The sequence below is a fragment of the Hippocampus zosterae genome, chromosome 12 (assembly GCF_025434085.1).
Source record: "Hippocampus zosterae strain Florida chromosome 12, ASM2543408v3, whole genome shotgun sequence".
Taxonomy (NCBI): Eukaryota; Metazoa; Chordata; class Actinopteri; order Syngnathiformes; family Syngnathidae; genus Hippocampus; species Hippocampus zosterae.
The window spans coordinates 17,517,337-17,537,799 of NC_067462.1; the positions used below are offsets into that span (position 1 = coordinate 17,517,337).

Sequence of the window (20,463 nt, forward strand, 5' to 3'; positions counted from 1 at the left end):
ATGTGAAACATTTTTGTTGGTTTTGGGAGATAGAGAAAACCTCAATGCTACAGCTCATCAAGGTGTGTCTGGTGTTTTTATATTACTGAGCGAAATATACATAGCTAGCTGCTAGCTAGCTAGATACATATGAAAGCACACAATAACAAAAGTATTTTCATTTTATTACATCCTAAAATTTGCCACTAATGGCTACATGCTGAACCTCCAACTGCACCCCAAAAATTTCGGTTTAAATCCTACAAACCGTGTGTTGTCAGGATACGAGGGGGGCAGCTTGCTAAAGTTCCTGCACGACATTGAGCATAGCATCGAGGTGGTGTTGGACCGTTGGAACATCGATATTGTGCCTGATGACAAGGAGGAGAAGGGTGACCCGGTACCCTACAACATCGTCAACAACTACTTTTCTATCGGTGTGGTAAGAACATTTACCTGTTACATATCATGCATTGCTGCTATTGGCTCACGACCAGTCTAGGTCATACCCTGCCTCTCACCCAAAATTAGCTAGGATAGACTCCAGCTCACCCGTGAGTCTAATGAGGACAGTTGGTATGAAAACGGATGATAATGGATTACAATAAAATATTAAAAGAATGCATTTGGATTTATGAATTGCAGATGGTGTAGTGGAACTACAACTTGTGTGCGGGCAGTGTGGGATCAGTTCTCACTCAGTGAAAGTGTGGGTGAGGGTGTGAATGGTTGTTCGTCTCTTTATGTGCCCTGCGACTGACTGTTGACCAGTTAGGGTTTTGGTCTGCCTTTTGTTTGAAGTCAACTGGAATAGGTTTCCAACGACCAGCATAAATGGTATTGAAAATAGATGGAATTAACTGTTTTTCATTTTAAATTAAATTGTTATTTTTATCTACCTATACTGTAATACAGTATACAGGTAACATTGTGTCATAGTACAGTATGTCTAAAATGTAAAATAATGGCCTAGTCCTAATAAGATGATATCAGTATGTTACAGTCAATTAATTTAAATCAAGTCTCTTTGACCATAAACGAAGAGTCGATGCATCGATGAGTTGCTCCTTCTTGGACAAATTTCTTCATTGATGGATTCAGTTTGTTGCCAGGCTACTGTTACCAAGGAACCCATTTACTTAACCGCTCATGTTTCGTCGGAGCTAATGGGCAAAAGACTTATTTGTGTTTTTTACGGAGTTGACACACACACGCACACTCACACACACACACACACACACACACACACACACACACACACACACACACACACACACACACACACACGCACACGCACACACACGAACACACACACACACGCACACACACTGTAGTCAAATGCATAGATCGAGAAATGCAGCAGCTGTTCCGTTAACACTCACGTGAATGAAGTCTCAGTGTTGCACTTGTAAAAAGAGCCATTGCACTCATGAAATAAATATACTATTTTACGGCTGGTTAACTTATCAGCCATGCCTTTTACCTGGCTAGCTAGATACAGGTATTTATAAACTGACTAACTAACTAACTATACACATACATACATACCGTATTTTCCGCACTAAATGGTGCACCTAAAAGGCTTCCATTTTCTTAAAAGCTCACAGCGCGCCTTAAAATCCGATGCGCCTTGTCTATGGTCATGACAGTACTGTAATATGTCACCCCCAAAACGGCTCCTTGCTAGAGAAATGCTTACATCGCAGACTTCAAACTTAAGGCGATCGGTTACGCAGTTGAACACGGAAATAGAGCAGCGGCAAGAGAGTTCAGTGTTAACGAGTCAATGTTATAACTTGCTGTTGGTTAAGTGAACTGTGTCGCTGCTTTATTAAATACGTTTTACGAACATCTGATCATCGCTATATAAATCAGGGTGTAGTGTAGTGTTCTGTTGGCATTTCCTTGAGTGTAGCTCCATCTAGTGGATGCATTGTAGATTGTGTCGTAAATGCGTTGCATCCAATATATGAAAAAAAATTACAAAATAGGCCATTCATTGATGATGTGCCTCATAATCCAGTGTGCCTTTTAGTGTGGAAAATACCTTACATACATACATACATACATTATTTTGCTAACGAGCTGAAAACTAGAAGAGTAACTAACTGGGCAACATACTAAATGGTAAGATAAATGATTAGACATCAGTTATTAGCCACCCATCTGATTAAGCAACAAGCTGGCTATTTAGGTAAGTGATGACAACCTCACTCAGTTACCAAATGTTTGACAGAACTTAATTAACCAGCTAACCAACAAAGGTAGCTAACTAACCGGTTGACTAATTTATGGATAGTTCTTTTTTTGGGTGGTAGGGGCGTAAATGTGTGAAACAAACTTTATAACTAACGAACTACCTCACGAGACATTGATGATAAATAGCAAAGAGCTAATTTAGCTTTATTTGTTCATTTATTTGTTCGAAAAACTGGTGGAAAATGTGGGCCAAAATCCCAGATAAAAACAGAATTGTGAAAAAAATCAACTGAAAAGTCCACTAATATACGAATTTGTAGGTGCTGAATTGTGAATATGCATTGATTTTTATTTTTTATGATTGTTTTAAGTTGTAATATTAGATATCAGTTATTAGCCACTCATTCACCACTAGATGGCAGACATGATTTAAGTGCGCTTAATCCAGATTTTATACAGCTCTGTAATACAACCTGAGTAAACCGAATTATTTTTTGCGGATTTGGAATTATATGCAGGTCAAACATATGACCTCGATCATTTTAAAATTTTGACTGAGTTTATTTTTCTGAAAAAATGCATAAAATGAATTATTGTACTTAATCTTGGTTTGCTGTTAAGCAGTTTTGTGACATCCTTGAATTGTGTGTTTTTTATGCACTGGAGAAAAATACTGTACGTGGTTATTTTGTTTGTTTCAAACTCACTATTGTTGATTTAGTATAGTGGATATTTTCTTTCTCCTTGAAAAATGTAACATGAAAATTTTAAATAAATGAATAGCAAGCACTTGGCACATATGCACATGTTTTGACCATATCTAAAATAGCATTTTACATACTGTACATCTAGTTAGTAAATGGATGGTATGATGTAGGTAGCACTGATGAAAAAAGTGTGGCTCCCCCTCCAGCATTGAATTTGCCCATCCCTAGACATTCTGCCACAGTGCAGAATGTCTGCCACATGTGCACTAGCACATGAGAGATCATCAAAGGTGCTGCGGGAAATAATCCAAGTTGTTGATTTCTTCCCAAACTTAATACGGTAAACATGAATGACAAACATATCTTTCTTAATCTGTCTATGCCGGCCATGTATAGTGACAGATGTAACAATGAATAGCTGTCGGTTAGATGGCAGAACCCCTCCGTGAGTCGTCACCTTACCGTGGTGGAGGGGTTTGTGTGTCCCAATGATCCTAGAAGCTAAGTTGTCGGGGGCTTTATGCCCCTGGCAGGGTCACCCATGGCAAACAGGTTCTAGGTGAGGGGCCAGACAAAGCACGGCTCAAAAGACCCCTTATGATGAGTAAAATTAATGGATCTCAGTTTCCCTCGCCCGGACGCGGGTCACCAGGGCCCCCCTCTGGAGCCAGGCCTGGAGGTGGGGCTCGTTGGCAGGCGCCTGGTGGCCGGGCATACACCCTTGGGGCCCGGCCGGGCACAGCCCGAAGAGGCAACGTGGGTCGCCCTTCCCATGGGCTCACCACCCATGAGAGGGGCCAAAGGGGTCGGGTGCAATGTGAGCTGGGCGGCAGCCAAAGGCGGGGACCCTGGCGGTCCGATCCTCGGCTGCAAAAGCTAGCTCTTGGGACATGGAATGTCACCTCTCTGACAGGGAAGGAGCCCGAGCTGGTATGTGAGGCAGATAATTTCCGACTGGATATAGTCGGACTTGCCTCCACACACAGCCTGGGTTCTGGTACCAGTTCTCTCGAGAGGGGTTGGACTCTCTTCCACTCTGGAGTTGCTCACGGTGAGAGGCGCAGAGCAGGTGTGGGCATACTCATTGCCCCCCGGCTCAGTGCCTGTACATTGGGGTTCACACCGGTAGACGAGAGGATTGCCTCCCTCCGCCTTCGGGTGGGTGGACGGGTCCTGACTGTTGTTTGTGCATATGCATCAAACAGCAGCTCAGCATACCCACCCTTTTTGGAGTCCTTGGAGGGTGTGCTGGAGAGTACTCCTGCTGGGGACTCCATTGTTCTGCTGGGGGACTTCAATGCTCACGTGGGCAATGACAGTGATACCTGGAGGGGCGTGATTGGGTGGAACGGCCCCCCCGATCAAAACCCGAGTGGTGTTTTGTTATTGGACTTCTGTGCTCGTCACGGATTGTCCATAACGAACACCTTGTTCAAACATAAGGGTGTCCATATGTGCACTTGGCACCAGGACACCCTAGGCCGCAGTTCGATGATCGACTTTGTAGTTGTATCATCGGATTTGCGGCCGCATGTTCTGGACACTCGTGTGAAGAGAGGGGCGGAGCTGTCAACTGATCACCACCTGGTGGTGAGTAGGCTCCGATGGTGGGGGAGGATGCCGGTCCGTCCTGGCAGACCCAAACGTATAGTGAGGGTTTGTTGGGAGCGTCTGGCGGAATCCCCTGTCAGAAGGAGTTTCAACTCCCACCTCCGACAGAGCTTTTCCCATGTTCCGGGGGAGGCGGGGGACATTGAGCCCGAGTGGACCATGTTCCGTGCCTCTATTGTTGAGGCGGCCAATCTGAGTTGTGGCCGTAAGGTGGTTGGTGCCTGTCGTGGCGGCAATCCCCGTACTCGCTGGTGGACACCAGCAGTAAGGGATGCCGTCAAGCTGAAGAAGGAGTCCTATCGAGCCTTTATGGCCTGTGGGACCCCAGAGGCAGCTGACGGGTATCGACTGGCCAAGCGGACCGCGGCTTCGGTGGTCACCGAGGCAAAAACCCGAGCGTGGGAAGAGTTCGGTGAGGCCATGGAAGCCGACTTCCGGGCGGCTTCGAGGAAATTCTGGTCCACCATCCGACGTCTCAGGAGGGGGAAGCGGTGCACCACTAACACTGTGTACAGTGGGGATGGGGCGCTGCTGACTTCGACTCGGGACGTTGTGAACCGGTGGGCAGGGTACTTCGAAGACCTCCTCAACTCCACCAACACGCCTTCCTTGGAGGAAGCAGAGCCTGGGGACTCTGAGGTGGGCTCTCCTATCTCTGTGGTTGAAGTCACCGATGTTGTTAAAAAGCTCCTCGGTGGCAAGGCCCCAGGGGTGGATGAGATCCGCTCGGAGTTCCTCAAGGCTCTGGATGTTGTGGGGCTGTCCTGGTTGACACGCCTCTGCAACATCGCGTGATCAACAGGGAGAGTGCCTCTGGATTGGCAGACCGGGGTGGTAGTCCCTCTTTTTAAAAAGGGGGACCGGAGGGTGTGTTCCAACTACAGAGGGATCACACTCCTCAGCCTCCCTGGTAAGGTCTATTCAGGGGTGCTGGAGAGGAGGGTCCGTCAGGAAGTCGAGCCTCAGATTGAGGAGGAGCAGTGTGGTTTTCGTCCCGGCCGTGGAACAGTGGACCAGCTCTACACCCTTAGCAGGGTCCTTGAGGGTATGTGGGAATTCGCCCAACCAGTCTACATGTGTTTTGTGGACTTGGAGAAGGCGTTTGACCGTGTCCCTCGGGGAGTTCTGTGGGGGGTGCTTCGTGGGTATGGGGTAACGAACCCCCTGATACGGGCTGTTCGGTCACTATACCACCGATGTCAGAGTTTGGTTCGCATTGCCGGCAGTAAGTCGGAATCGTTTCCAGTGCGGGTAGGACTCCGCCAAGGCTGCCCTTTGTCGCCGATTCTGTTCATAACCTTTATGGACAGAATTTCTAGGCGCAGCCGAAGCGTTGAGGGGGTCCGTTTTGGGGGCCTCAGTATTACATCCCTGCTTTTTGCAGATGATGTGGTGCTGTTGGCTCCTTCAAACGGGGCTCTCCAACTCTCACTGGAGCGTTTCGCAGCCGAGTGTGAAGCGGTTGGGATGAAAATCAGCACCTCCAAATCTGAAACCATGGTCCTCAGTCGGAAAAGGGTGGAGTGCCCCCTCGGGGTCGGGGAGGAGATCTTACCCCAAGTGGAGGAGTTCAAGTATCTTGGGGTCTTGTTCACGAGTGGGGGTAGGAGGGAGCGGGAGATCGACAGGCGGATCGGTGCAGCGTCTGCTGTGATGCGGACGTTGTATCGGTCTGTCGTGGTGAAGAAGGAGCTGAGCCAAAGGGCGAAGCTCTCAATTTACCGGTCGATCTACGTCCCAACCCTCACCTATGGTCACGAGCTATGGGTCGTGACCGAAAGAATGAGATCCCGGATACAAGCGGCTGAAATGAGTTTTCTCCGCAGGGTGTCCGGGCTCTCCCTTAGAGATAAGGTGAGAAGCTCAGTCATCCGGGAGGGGCTCAGAGTCGAGCCGCTTCTCCTCCACATCGAGAGGAGCCAGATGAGGTGGCTTGGGCATCTGATTCGGATGCCTCCTGAGCGCCTCCCCGGTGAGGTGTTCCGGTCATGTCCCACTGGGAGGAGACCCCGAGGAAGACCCAGGACACGCTGGAGAGACTATGTCACCCAGCTTGCCTGGGAACGACTCGGGATCCCCCGGGGAGAGCTGGAAGAAGTAGCTAGGGAGAGGCAAGTCTGGGCTTCCCTGCTAAAGCTGTTGCCCCTGCGACCCGGCCCCGGATAAGCGGTAGATGATGGATGGATGGATGGATAGATGGCAGAAAGTACAAGAGACTTGAGGCTGTTTTATGTCACAAAATAATCAACACGGCGGTAATGGTATGTGCTAATTGCGTATGGAAAAGATGTGCAATCTGTTTCAAGAGCTGGCTATCTGTTGCTGTTTCCTTCTTTCTTTATTTATTTATTTATTTATTTCTTCCCATCTTTGTATTTTTATCTTTTCTTTCTGTTTCTTTCCTTTCTTTCATTCCTTCCTTCTTTCTTTCCTTCTTTTTTTTTGGGGGGGGGGGGTGGGATTACTTTCAGTGTGTCTCCAGTGTCGTAACCTAACTGGACAAATAAAAATAACTCTTCGTCATCACATGTGAGGTTCATCATTGAAGAAAAATAATATATAAATGCCAAGAGAAGACATCATGTGCACTGGTAGAAGAGGCTGTACCGTGGCGATGTTACACAACTGCACTCCCGCTGATGCTTGCTTGCTTGCCAGACTGAACACACAGCACATTTATCTAAGTGTGAACTGTGTCTTTCGGTTTCAGCGCTCTATACAGTATTGTGTCACTTTCTGTTCCCGCTTAAATCTATTAACAATCATAGGCCCCTTTTTTTAGTTTTGTTATATTGCTGTTTAGAATTTCATCATAGTTTTGTTAGTAATATTGTAAATCTTTGCATAAAAAAATAACAAAAACATTTTGGTTACCGTATTTTCACGACTATTCGACGCACCGTACTAATGGCCGCAGTCTCATTAATGGGTGACATTTCTGTATTTTACAAATAAACAGGACGCACCGTACTAATGGCCGCAGTTTTACAGTGGTAAAACATACGCCAGCTTAAACATACGACATGCATGCGCGCACGCTAACACGTTAGCTTGAAGCATACGGTAGCATGCCAAGACATACAGATAAGATAAAAACACGTTTTTAAAAAGGCAACGAAAGCAGAACTGAGTTCGGGTGTATTTTATTTAGCCATCGTACAATGTTCTCACGTTTTTCGATCAATCATCACCCAGAAATCCATCAAAGTCCTCATCCTGTGTATCAGAAGCAGAGGACTGCACATCTCAGTTGTCATTGAATGCATCACATGCTAGTGTGAGTTGCTACGCATTGCCGAGCGGAAAGAAGGAGTAGCAACAGCAAAGTCACCATTTCTCTCGTGTGAAGCTTTCCCACATTTGAAAGTAAAGAACAGAGCGAAACATGGTGGCAGCGCGTGTGTGTGTAGAAAGAATTGAACAATTGTGCAAGTACCGTAATCCATCAAAAACGCCGCGTTCCCTCTCGTTGTTGCGTATTGTGGCGTAACTCGCCAAGCGCTGCCTCTCACTCTTTGTAAAGTTGTGTTTGCCACCGATCATCCATTGTTCCCATGCCGTTCGCAACTTTACTTTGAACGCCCGGTTGATGCCAATGTCCAGCGGTTGGAGTTCTTTAGTCAAGCCTCCGGGAATAACGGCAAGCTCAGAGTTCATTTGCTTGACTTGTTTTTTCACCGCTGCTGTGAGATGGGCACGCATGCCAAAAGCATAACCAGTGGCTTTAAGTTTGAACTGAGCTTCGTCGGCGTGTCTTTTTGTCGAATTTATTTTCAGGGGTTCTTAGAAACCAAAACCAGAGTTGTTTTGCAACACTGCACATTGCCACACTCTATACAAGTGTTGGTACTGGCTTGAGGCGTCCCTTTAGCGTCCACTTACACGCCCACCCTTCACCATTGGCGGACTAGCTTGCCTGTCCTCTCTCTCCCTCTCTCTCTCTGCCATGTAGTCCAGTGGTTAGCACGTCGGCTTCACAGTGCAGAGGTACCGGGTTCGATTCCAGCTTCGGCCTCCCTGTGTGGAGTTTGCATGTTCTCCCCGGGCCGGCGTGGGTTTTCTCCGGGTGCTCCGGTTTCCTCCCACATTCCAAAAACATGCGTGGCAGGCTCTAAAAATTGGCCCTAGGTGTGAGTGTGAGTGCGAATGGTTGTTCGTTTCTGTGTGCCCTGCGATTGGCTGGCAACTGATTCAGTCCCCGCCTACTGCCCGAAGACAGCTGGGATAGGCTCCAGCACCCCCCGCGACCCTAGTGAGGATCAAGCGGCTCGGAAGATGAATGAATGAATGAATGTATGGGGGCGGGGGGATAACTGATCCTGCGTGATCCGCTAAAAAGCTCACATATTTGCTGTATTTATGCTATACCAGTATCTGGTGCCATCTGAAGGCACCTTGGTGCCGAGGAAACAATTTGAAGTGAGTTAAGGAGCTTCATTCAGACTAAAGTACTTATGTTCCACCATCTTGAGGCATCTATAGGACGTTACAAACCCTATTAGGGGTGTTCAGTACTCACAGATTGTCATTTTCCGCATCAGGCTGTCCATATCCCCTGACAATTGTGGGGGTTGATTCCAGTGGAACTTCTGTAATCAAATGCTTTTAATGTCATACAATTCATGATTTTTCTTTTGTCTTGATAATTACCTGGCTGCCAGATACCTATTTTCTTAGCTATCTAACTAAGTCAATGGCTAGCTCTTTAAGTAACTATTACCTAGCTATTTTGACAGCGGCCAGTTCACTAATCACCTAACTAGCTTCCTAGCCACCTAACTCGCGAGCGAATTACCTTGCTATGAAATAACTATTTAATTTGCTAACTTCCTACATACTAACTGGTTTGTTAACATGATCAATTTGTTAATTTGTAGCTAGTCGCTTTAAAACTAGATCACGAGAATGATTCAAAAGACTACATCAATAAATTAACATTGACAGATAATATGGATAAATAGAGACTTGGAACAAATGTATAACACAGAGCTTAGATGTATGCCTCATTTTAAAAATATAACCAAGATTGTTTTTTGTTTTTTTATCATCTCAAGAATATACGGTAGTCAGAGTCCACCCGTTTCTCTTTCAGTGTAATACAGAAGTGCTGCCGCATGCTTTTATTTCCTGTCACTTAGATTATTGTAATGCCCTTTCAAGCTTACTGACGAGGACCAGTGAGTGGGAACACATGGCCCCGATTTTTAAATCGTTGTATTGGCTCCCGGTGTGTTTCAGGATCCATTTTAAGGTGCCTTTATTAGTTTTTAAATATCTTCACGGTCTTGGGCCTTCTTATTTATCTGACGTGCTTTTATCATATCAACCCTCACGGACCCTGAGGTCCTCTGCCACTGGCCTTCTAATTATTCCCAGGGTGAGGACCAAAACACATGGTGAGCCTGCACTCAGACATTTTGGTCACTAGCTATGGAATAGCCTGCCAGAGGAGAGCAGGTCCGCACAGACTGTTAATGTTTTTCACTAATTTAATGCCAAAACATATATATACGTTTGCAATAATGAATCATCTAGTGTCATTGAGTGTCTGCTATACATTTTGGGTGTTTTTTCTTCACTCAGTATCGAGGCTATGAGAATGATTTCAGTATGAGAAATTACTATTAGATGGCAGGAGTGGTTTTGATCAGATATTGGTTGCGCACAGTGCGAGGGTCTGGGGGGTGTGGTACGGCCATCCTACGGCGCGAGGTGGCATGTTGAAGCGACGCCACTAGTGAGAATATGGACAAATGCCGGCAGCTAACTCTACAACGGAGCTTTTTCAAATTAAAAATAGATGACGAAGTCCCATACTCATCCTTGACGAACATGCGTGCACACAAACACACACACACACACACACTTAATGCATAGGTCATGCATCAGTGCAGCATTTATCTTGCAATGAATTGTTATTTTGCAATCAAAGTAGTTTTTTAGTAGGAAAGCATGATTCAGATATTTGAGGTATCACAAAGGCAAAAAAACCCCAAATCAAAGTGAGAGTTCAGTTTGAAAAACAATATTTTTATCAAAGGATGTATCCTTTGATAAAAATATTTTTTTTCTCAGAATTTTTCTTGAAAAAGAGTATTTTCAACTCCCTTGAACAAAAAGGATTGCTGTAAAAGGCAGACATGTCTTTTTTTTCCTGATGAAAAAAAATATTTTTCTAAAGGGATGTGTTCTTTCATAAAAATATTTTTTTTCTCAGAATTTTTCTTGGAAAACAGTATTTTCAAGAAAACAATGGTCAACTCCCTTTAACTAAGGAATGCTATAAAAGGCAGACATGTATTTTTTTTCCTGATGAAAGAAGAGGATGAAAGCTTTCTTATGGTAGATTCCTTGCTTATAAAGCTAGAGAACATTTTCTCGACGCTCTCAAAAATTTGTTAAAATGGTTAAAAAAAATGACTGGTACCAGCTCTCCCAATTTGATAAAAATGTCTGGCATTGAATGAGTTCATAAGATCCTTAAAGCACATCTAGGTTGGCTTTGGAATAACTTATTTCTAAACGTATTTGAATTCCTTCAATTGAAGTTTTTTTTTTAAAGATCCATTTTTTTCCTTCTTAGGGTGGGGGAGTCTTTTCCTCAAATAGTGTCTCTGTACCCTGCAATGTTTCTTTTAAAGTCGTTTTTCTGTGCGTGTGTGTGTGTGTGTGTGTGTGTGTGCGTGCACTCGTTTCCATGTTTTGAGGGGACGTAAAATTGGAAACGCAGTCACGTCTTGGGACCATTTTTCTTATGGGGACAAAAAAGCAGGTCCCCATAAGAATAACGTATAAAAAGCATCAGAGGGCTGCCCTGAATGTGCCTGTGAAGCTTTTAGCAAAAACCCACAAGTCACCATTTTTACTGATTGTGTGTGTGTACATGGTGCTCAGCAGCCTATTGCACTCACTCCTCCACACACACACTTTGCATATGCCCCGCCCATTTGTCCCCTAATGGAAGGATTTTTACAAGTGGGAGGGGGTCATCATTCAATTAGTGATCATCAGAAGAAGCCTGCAAAGCTAGAAGATGGCAGCAAAAGAAGCAAAAGTAAAATGCAAGGTAAGCAAGTTTCTATGAATTAACAAGTTATTTATTTGTTTAATGTTACAAATGTACATACTAAAATAAGAATATTGTCACTATTCTGTATGAATTAACAAGCATCGCGCCAACACTGTATTAACAATAACTAAGCTCTGGCATACAATAGTAAGCGCTTACTATTGTATGCTCTGGTATACTATTGTATGCTAGAGCTTCCCCCTATGGTTTATTAACTTATTTGGCGACTGAAAATACAGTAATTATAGTTTGTACATTTACAACGAGGCGAAGTCCCCCCCCCCCCTTCTAAATGACAAATGTATTATAAACATTGAAGCTCGAGGTATTTTTTTTTTTCGGGTGCACGCATCTCAGGCTTGAATGAGAGCCGGGGCTAGGCTCGTCTCGGGGCTAATGGCCGAATCTCGGGCTAACGGCTAACGGCTAGCACAACTGAGTGTGTTGACGAACGAGCGGTGACTATTCCTTTTTAACTTTTTTTTAACCGCCGTTTCAAAATTCATTACGCACTTGCGCGACTAGTGAAACCGGCGTGGATTTTTGTCGAGTATAGCAAGTAGCGTAGGTAATGGAGACAAGCTAAACAAAACGTGAGCTACCGAGATCGGCTACGGCTAGGCTAAAGCTAAATGCTAAACACTCAAATGTGTTGACGAACGAGCGGTGACTATTCCTTTTTAACTTTTTTTTAACCGCAGTTTCAAAATTCATTACGTACTAGCGCGACTAGTGAAACCGTCGTGGATTTTTGTCGAGTATAGCAAGTAGCGTAGGTAATGGAGACAAGCTAAACAAAACGTGAGCTACCGAGATCGGCTACGGCTAGGCTAACGTTAAATGCTAAACACTCAAACGCCATTGCCTGGTCTCTCTGCTCTTTCTACCCATTAATTATAATGATGGAGTTTATGAACAATTAAAAGTTTAAGCACTTCAGCTAATGTATCGATTTCGTAAAGTGAGATGAGCAGTGATAATCTAATACATGGAGGGCACGCACACTGTGAAACAATAATATTTCTAATTGTGTGACATTCCAGATTCAAAGAATACGAAATTAATAACTATATAAAGAACAATTCCTGCACTATGTTCCTTAGTTCTGTAAATTTAGTATTTAATATTGTTAAAGACAGGCTCCAGCATGCCTGCAACCCTTGTAAGAATAAGCAGTTTAGAAAATGAATGGATGGAAATTGTTTCAACACTAAAAAAAAAAAAAGTATACTGACTATTTTAATGTTGATATGGCATTAATAAGAAGTATTAAAAAATATATTGTGCAACCTCCCACATTTATTTAACCCGTCTTTCAAAACTAGTGTTTTCCCATCAAAACTGGAAACCGCAAAAGTTATTCCGATTTACAAGAGCGGAGAGAAGCACTTATTTACAAATTACAGACCAATATTTTTCCGGCAAAAATTGTAGAACAACTATTTGCAGACAAACTTTACAAATGTATTGCAAAGCATAATGTAATCTGCAAATATCAATACGGTTTCAGAGAGAAAAGGGCAACATCTATGGCAATAATGAAAATTGTGGAAGAATCAATCAATGTGTGTATGCTTGCATGCTCGCGATCAGGTCAATAGTGGGAGTTTGGTCACTTCAAAAGTCGGATCTTCAGTCAAAAAAGGTTGGGCACCCCTGGTATCAGATGTTTGGCACATAAATGGTTGAAAAGCTATTTAGATGACAGCTACAGCTGTTGTGAAAACACTATAAAAGTAACTTAATTGTATAATATTAATATGCACAGTTCAACAATTTCCAATCAAACAAGTTGAAGCTAACTCCCTAAATTTATCAAGATCAAGGTGTACAACCAGACAAATTTTCTACTTTTTGCTATTTCCTTTGAGCATATAAACTGTACTGAACAAAGACATGTATTGATATTTTTTCCTTTGTCATTTTTTTTCATGTCTTTCATATTGCGTTTATATGTTCGATATATTAATCAATTCTGACTGAATACAATGCAAACTCTTTTTCTCTCTCAAGTTTGAAATCCCACAAAGAGTCAGCCCCCTTCAGGACGCCATTCGTCACATTTCATTAAGGACCAACAAAACGGGCAAATTGTGTGCGAGGTACATAAATGCAGTCAAAGGTAAGGCGTTGTCTGATGTTATATGCTGCGGAATTATTACATAATATGGCATATACTGTAGACAAAACATATACAGTTATTATCAGATGAACACTAAATATGAACCCTGAGTTTATTTTTCCAGTTTCCGACTCGGTTTGTAAACAAGCCGTTATATAAATAATTAATTCCATGTTTTGTCTTACTTCAGTAGAAGAACACCATGTGAAACCGAACAAATAAAACCAATTTTATTCGACAAGATATGTTTTCTAAATTACCATGGACCTCTCAATAATGGAAGACGAGATTGCAAAGCCTGTTTTTTCCCCCTAAAAACTATTGTTGCTGTCTGCTACAGGATGTGAACTATTTGCAAAGAGTACAATCAGCAGAGGACAATTTGTTGCTGAATATCGGGGATATATGATAAATGATGCAGAATACTAGAGCAGAAGATGAGTTTACCACCAATCATATGCTGCGTTTATGTTTGCATTCAAGTGGAGAGGGAAAACATGGTGGTAAGACTTATTATCGACCTATTCTGCACCACTATAGACAATATCAGAATATTGTGATAATGATCTCATGTTGTTCTTTTTCACATATTTGTTAAGCAATGATGCTTCACAAGAAGATGAGTCATTTGGGCGACCAGTGAATGATGAACACAGGAGGCCAAATTGCCAGATGAAAAGGATTGATGTGGATGGTGTGCCACACCTATGTGTGTTTGCTTTCAATGACATTCAAGAGGGAGAAGAAATGACCGATGATTATGGTGGCGAAGACTGCCCATGGAGAACACAAGTATGTATACATTGCAGATTATAAAGAATGGCTCTGTGTAATAAGGATGGAAGTAACTTTTGAAAGAATCAGAATAGTAGAATCTTACTCGAAGTCTTCTATCTGTGCCCTGCGATTGGCTGGCAACCAGTTCAGGGTGTACCCAGGCGTGGTACACCCTGTCCAAAGACAGCTGGGATAGGCTCCTGCATGCTACCAACCCTTGTGAGGATAGACTAATTAGAAAATGGATGGATGCATGGATCAAAATGATCATTTATGGCAGGTGTATGGAATAGGTTGTACACATTTCAAATAATTATTTTCTGAAACCTAAACTCAAAGCAAGTGCTAATTCAATTTCTAAAATACTTTAGAAAGTTAAGTGCTACACGATCAATGATTTATCTCTCAGAAAAAAAAATAGTTATGTCTTTATGGATGACCAAATTTACCAGAAGTCTTCCACCTGCCTTGCAAATTGTAGATCTAATCCAAGTTCTTTAGAGTTGCAAATAACAATCCTGCATAACTTGATGAGATGGGCTATTGGGCTATCAATAATCTTCTGAATCTCTATCATTGTTGAGTGTCTTTCTACATGACCAGCGTGACACAGATGTGGCTCCTCAACCCTCTTTACTGCCTCAGAGTCAGATGCAACATACACCAGGTAAAGTCATATCCATCACTGTTTCATGATATTTGGTATCTCTATATCTGTGCATTTGTGATGATGGGCAGTAATTTTCATGATAAAGTACTGTATGTATGCACAACAGGCAATTTCACATAATGCATTGGAAACGCGAGCGGACTATTTTAGGTCGTTTTAATTTGACACAGAGATCATTATGTTCTGGAGTTAAGTCTCTTTTGTGGACCCTCACGGTGTCCTCACACACCACACGTTTCAGATTTGTGTGTGAGGGAAAAAAAAGTGAAATGTTATACTGTGGTCCCCATAAGTCACTGACAGTGTTTACAGGAATGTTCCGACAATGTGTTTTATTTTAACAACACCTCTGAGGGGTTGGATTCTCTTTACTCTGGAGTTGGCAAGAGTTGCAGGGCAGGTGTGGGCATCCTTACTTAAATGTAATTTATCACTGACACACGATTATCTAATTTTCATGTGCATTTCAAAATCATCTCTGAATGGTACGTTTGTTCTGAAAATGTTGTGAAAGGATGCAACAGCGCAGCTTATGTTGCTCAATGAACAGCAAAATGTCAGTCCAAATGACAGTATGCATTGTGATGTTAGAATGACAGTGTGAATCTATGTAAAGAGCTTCAGATTGTAATGCAATCATGTACTCTCCTTGAATCTTTCAATAACATTTTTTTCCTCAGTACTTCAAGGAAGAGGAAGAGAACTCCCTGGGAGAAAAGTGAAATAAAGGCACACGATGAGACTCGTCAAATCTTTTCGCGTCCCAGGAAAAATGGAGTGTGAAAGATATTTAAGGGCTGAACCAGAAGCCCTTAAAAAATGGCAAACCCTCAATTTTTTATGTTTATAACTACATGCCGACTGCCAAAAGGAAATTGCTGTGCAAACAAGTTTTTCATCAAAACCTCACTGATTAGGCTCTTTTATTTCCATTATGGATATTTAAATTTGAATGTATATTGAGACAATGTCAACAGTTTGTTTGTTTTTGTTTTAGATAGACATTTTACTTTTTTTTTTTTACCACACATTCAGTTCCGTTAAATAAAAACTCATCACATTGGTCTGATATTGACCGGTTCTTTGATTGGAAGAACAAGCCGGAGATGTCTTCCGTTCTCTGAAGCAGAAGTATTCGAGTCACAGGACATTTAACAAACAAAACATATCAAAATAGATTATTTCAATGATTATTATTCACATGAATTGACTTTCATTTGACAGTTAGGTTCAGATGCTTGCCATTTTTGATGAGTAATGCACTTTGTGTGAGGTGCCCAATAATCACATGTACTTGGTGTGGATACTGTGTGAATGATGTAAATATATTTAAATATATTGAAATTAAGTCCCCATAACACATGTAAACTGGACTTTTCTGAAGTCCCCATATGACACGGTCCAACATGTGACTTCATAAATTCTGATATTTAAAGGTGTTTATAGGCTAACACCACCACCTTGTGTATCCCTGATTTTTTGCAGAGCTGTATGTCATTTGGAAAGGGTGGTCCCCGAAAGTGATGAACTAAAAAGTGGTCCCCACAAATCACATAAACCGGTCTGTGTGAGCACGCATGAGCACAGGCATGCTTGTGGGGATATGTATCTGTCTGGGGGAGTGGGAGGGCCCTCTTTTTACGTTATATTTTGGATGGTTTAATTGCAGAGCACTTTGAGTTGCATTTTTCTGGATGAAAAGTGCAGTCTAAAGTTCGATTGATTGCTTGATTGAGCTATGTGAAATCCAGGGTGAGAGATCACTGAGCCAAGGGGGCAAGTGGTGACAGATGGCCGCCTAACTGGACACCTGAGCAAACCAGCCGCTGTGACTCAGTCTACCACGTCACCAAGAGGCTTTCCAATCTGCCTTGGCTAATCTTGTGCATCAAGGTTTGGGTGCCATGGTGACATCAGGCTCAATCGGAGCACTTGCACAGTTACAGTACATGACACTAACTTGGCTCCATGGTGTGGAGCATGTAGTGTGCCTTGTGCAAGGCGATGACGAATTGTGCTAGCTTCTGTTATTTTAGCATCTGTGAATGCAAACTGTGTTCCCTCTGAGAATCTGTTTCATTTCCAAGATGATACAATACATTTGAATCACAAGTACTAAATGTAGTTTTATAGCAGTGCATTCACCTAATATGCTCAATAATGAGCCAGCTAGCTAGATATCAGCTACAACTGAATGTGTCACAAGTTGGACTGTGTTAGGAAGCACTTCCGATGCAGGATACAGTGTTCTACATGGCAGTGGCCCGCAGTCAGAGCCCAAAATACATTTACAGTCAAACCTCAGTTTTCGTCCAGTTTTCATCCGTTCCAGGAGGTTGTTCGAAAACCGAAACCATGTTTCCCATGGAATCAATGTTAAAAAAATTAATCCGTTCCAAGTCAAGAAAACAACTTTTTCAAACCACTTTTTTTTTTTTACAATTTTACACCATAAACTGTACAAATGTAATAAGAGAGCAGGTAATATGTAAAATACTGTACAAACAAACTGTAATATGTTTTATTTTCACATTAAATGTAATCTGCCAAAGGCCTTCAGAATCTACAGTGCTGGCATCAAACACACACACACACACACACACACACACACACATATGCACACACAAAATTGAAATTGTTTTTTTTTATTTTAACAGTCAGATTTTACATTCATCGCTCAGTGACTTTAGAAAGGTTCATTACATTTTTCTATACTCTGATTGGTTCAGCTAAATAGTCTGCTATGTTTACTCATCTGGTTGTGCTTAATATACGCACCAAACATCTATGAGCAAATACAGTGCCGGACTTGATTAAAAATTATTTTTCGATTGCTTACATTTGGAGAAAAATATGACTTTTTGAGGCTAGCTAGGTCAACACCACCTTAAAGAGAGAGAAAAGGGAGGTCTGTTGTGTCTGCATCAGCATATCTGATGGGTGCAATGGATTTTCTGTCAAGTTTTCATACTGATAAATTGACTGCGAACAGCTATACTCTAGTATCGAAAAGTGTTTCTCAACCAGTGGATACACAAGCGCATTGCAGGAGTAGGTACAAATATTTTTAATTTATTCCCAAAATGATAATAAATACTCTGAGTCATTTCATAAGCTCGTCAATAAAATGGGATGTGTGCGCTGCAACTTGCTTCCCCGGGGAGACGATAACCTGTGTCACAGCCACGCCAAAATCACAACAGCCGTGTGTCAGCTCAAGTGTCTCATTGAAGCTCAAATGACACTGTTAGATTGGGTCTGAATATTAGGGTTTTATCATTGTTTTGTTCCTGATATTTAAAGTGAAAATGCCCTTAAAAAGAAACTTATTCAAAGGAGCAAGATTTTTTAGGAGTAAGTCTTATATTTGTGGTAAGTGATTTTGATTTTTTATATATATATACCACAGCAGACAAGACCCAAGGTGTAGGTTGTGCAAAGAGGCACCTGAGACGATCCAACACATAACTGCAGGGTGTAAGATGCTGGCAGGGAAAGCCTACATGGAACGCCATAACCAGGTGGCTGGCATAGTCTACCGAAACATCTGTGCGGAGTATGGATTGGAAACCCCAAGGTCAAAATGGGAAACACCACAGAAGGTGGTGGAGAATGACAGAGCGAAGATCCTGTGGGACTTCCAGATCCAGACTGACAAGATGGTAATGGCGAACCAACCAGATATCGTGATCATAGATAAAGGGCAGAGGAAAGCCGTTGTAGTGGATGTAGCGGTCCCAAGTGATGGAAACATCAGGAAGAAGGAACATGAGAAACTCGAGAAATACCAAGGGCTCAGAGAGGGGCTGGAGAGAGCCTGGAAGGTAAAGGTGACAGTCGTGCCTGTGGTGGTCGGAGCACTCGGGGCAGTGACCCCCAAACTAGATGAGTGGTTGCAACAGATCCCGGGAACAACATCGGACATCTCAGTCCAGAAATGTGCAGTGCTGGGAACAGCAAGGATACTGCGCAGAACCCTCAAGCTTCCTGGCCTCTGGTGGAGGACCCGAGCTGAAAGAGGAACGGACACCACCCGAGGGGTGAGATGAGGATTTTTTTTTTAATTATATATATGAGAGAGAGAGAGGGGCAGGTTCAAATGTTATTTTGATTTTGTATATTTTTTTAATTTAAAGTAATTGGGGTTTTTTTCCCAATACAACATTGTATTGTTGTATACAATTGGAGGTAATAAAAGGACTTAAAAAATCAAATTCAGTAAAAAAAATGGCTAATTTAATAATCAGTTGTGTTATGTTCTGGTGTTGAAGAAGTGGGCATACTACTGGTGAAAAAGCAAATATTTTCTCATATCCAAATTCCTGTGTCAAAAGAACTTCAAATTGATCCTTCAGCAACATGCATGACAGAGTGCTGTGCTACGCCTTTGTGTGTGTGTGTGTGTGTGTGTGTGTGTCTGTGTGTGCGTGTGCAGTCATGTGCTCACGCTCGAGTGCGGGACAGCATGTGCTGCAAGTTGATTCTCCTGTTGGGGGCTTGGGGTGGAGGGGGGGGGGGCTCCTGACCATTTCCAAATGTTTACCTCAACACTTTGCTTGATCGCTTGCCAAGATGGCGTAGGCTGTGCTGGAGCTTGTATTATATATGCATATAAGCACGTAACATAAGTGCTGCATGTAAAGACATCCTGAATGTTCATTCAGAGTGGTTGAAGGGGAGCACCAAATAAGTCAAGTCAAGCCACATTTATTTATGTATGGTTGACCCAGCTCTTGTATGGCTCAGTCATGTCCATCATGATTGGAGCAGAATCCTGCCAATGACATCCAATGGGGTCATCATCCATGAGCCCCCTCTCCAGATCAGGGAAGAGGAGGAAGAACGAACAGAGAACACGGCAGTACAAACAGGCAATATATCGTTCAACAAAATGCAAGAGTATACAAATGATGCTTAAGTTGGGTTTTAAACATTTCAACTAAGGTAGCTGCTCTAATATGCGTGGGTATGGCATTCCAGAACACTGAAGCCCGTATACAAAACCTGTGGACTTCTTTTTGGCTCTCTGAATTACTAAAAGTCCAGCAGGTTGTGAACAAAGAGTTTGGGGCGGAACATTTGGTGGCACTAAGTCAACGAGATAGGAGGGTCCAAAGCCGTGTGCTATTTTATAAGTAAGTAACAAAACTTTGAAATCATTCTCGTCAGGAGTCTTGCTGCAGCATTCTGTAATAAGTGTACTTTTAACACTGGACATGGGAAGACCAGAGAGCAATATATTGCAATCATGGGAATTTCTACATTGTGAGACAAATGAATGTTTTCTTATGTTATCTTATCTTTTCTTATCTTAATCGAGGCGAGATGG

General features: G+C 42.6%; 1 protein-coding gene and 1 long non-coding RNA gene across 9 annotated transcripts in view; both read left to right on the forward strand.

Annotated features, from left to right (window-relative positions):
• Positions 1-20,463, forward strand: part of LOC127611343 (diacylglycerol kinase beta) — a 138,866-nt gene that overhangs the window by 42,290 nt on the left and 76,113 nt on the right. For all 7 annotated transcript variants that reach the window (XM_052081839.1, XM_052081838.1, XM_052081842.1 and 4 more), the window contains one exon: positions 261-421. In XM_052081839.1, coding sequence (XP_051937799.1) covers positions 261-421 — 161 coding nt within the window. The remainder of the gene's footprint in view (positions 1-260; positions 422-20,463) is intronic.
• LOC127611360 (uncharacterized) lies at positions 11,569-14,544 on the forward strand. 2 transcript variants are annotated; one of them, XR_007965299.1, is made up of 4 exons: positions 11,569-12,023; positions 13,579-13,687; positions 14,028-14,190; positions 14,287-14,542. It is a non-coding gene; the product is annotated as an uncharacterized LOC127611360 (long non-coding RNA). The 2 variants fall into 2 exon arrangements; XR_007965298.1 differs by having other exon boundaries at positions 13,579-14,190; positions 14,287-14,544.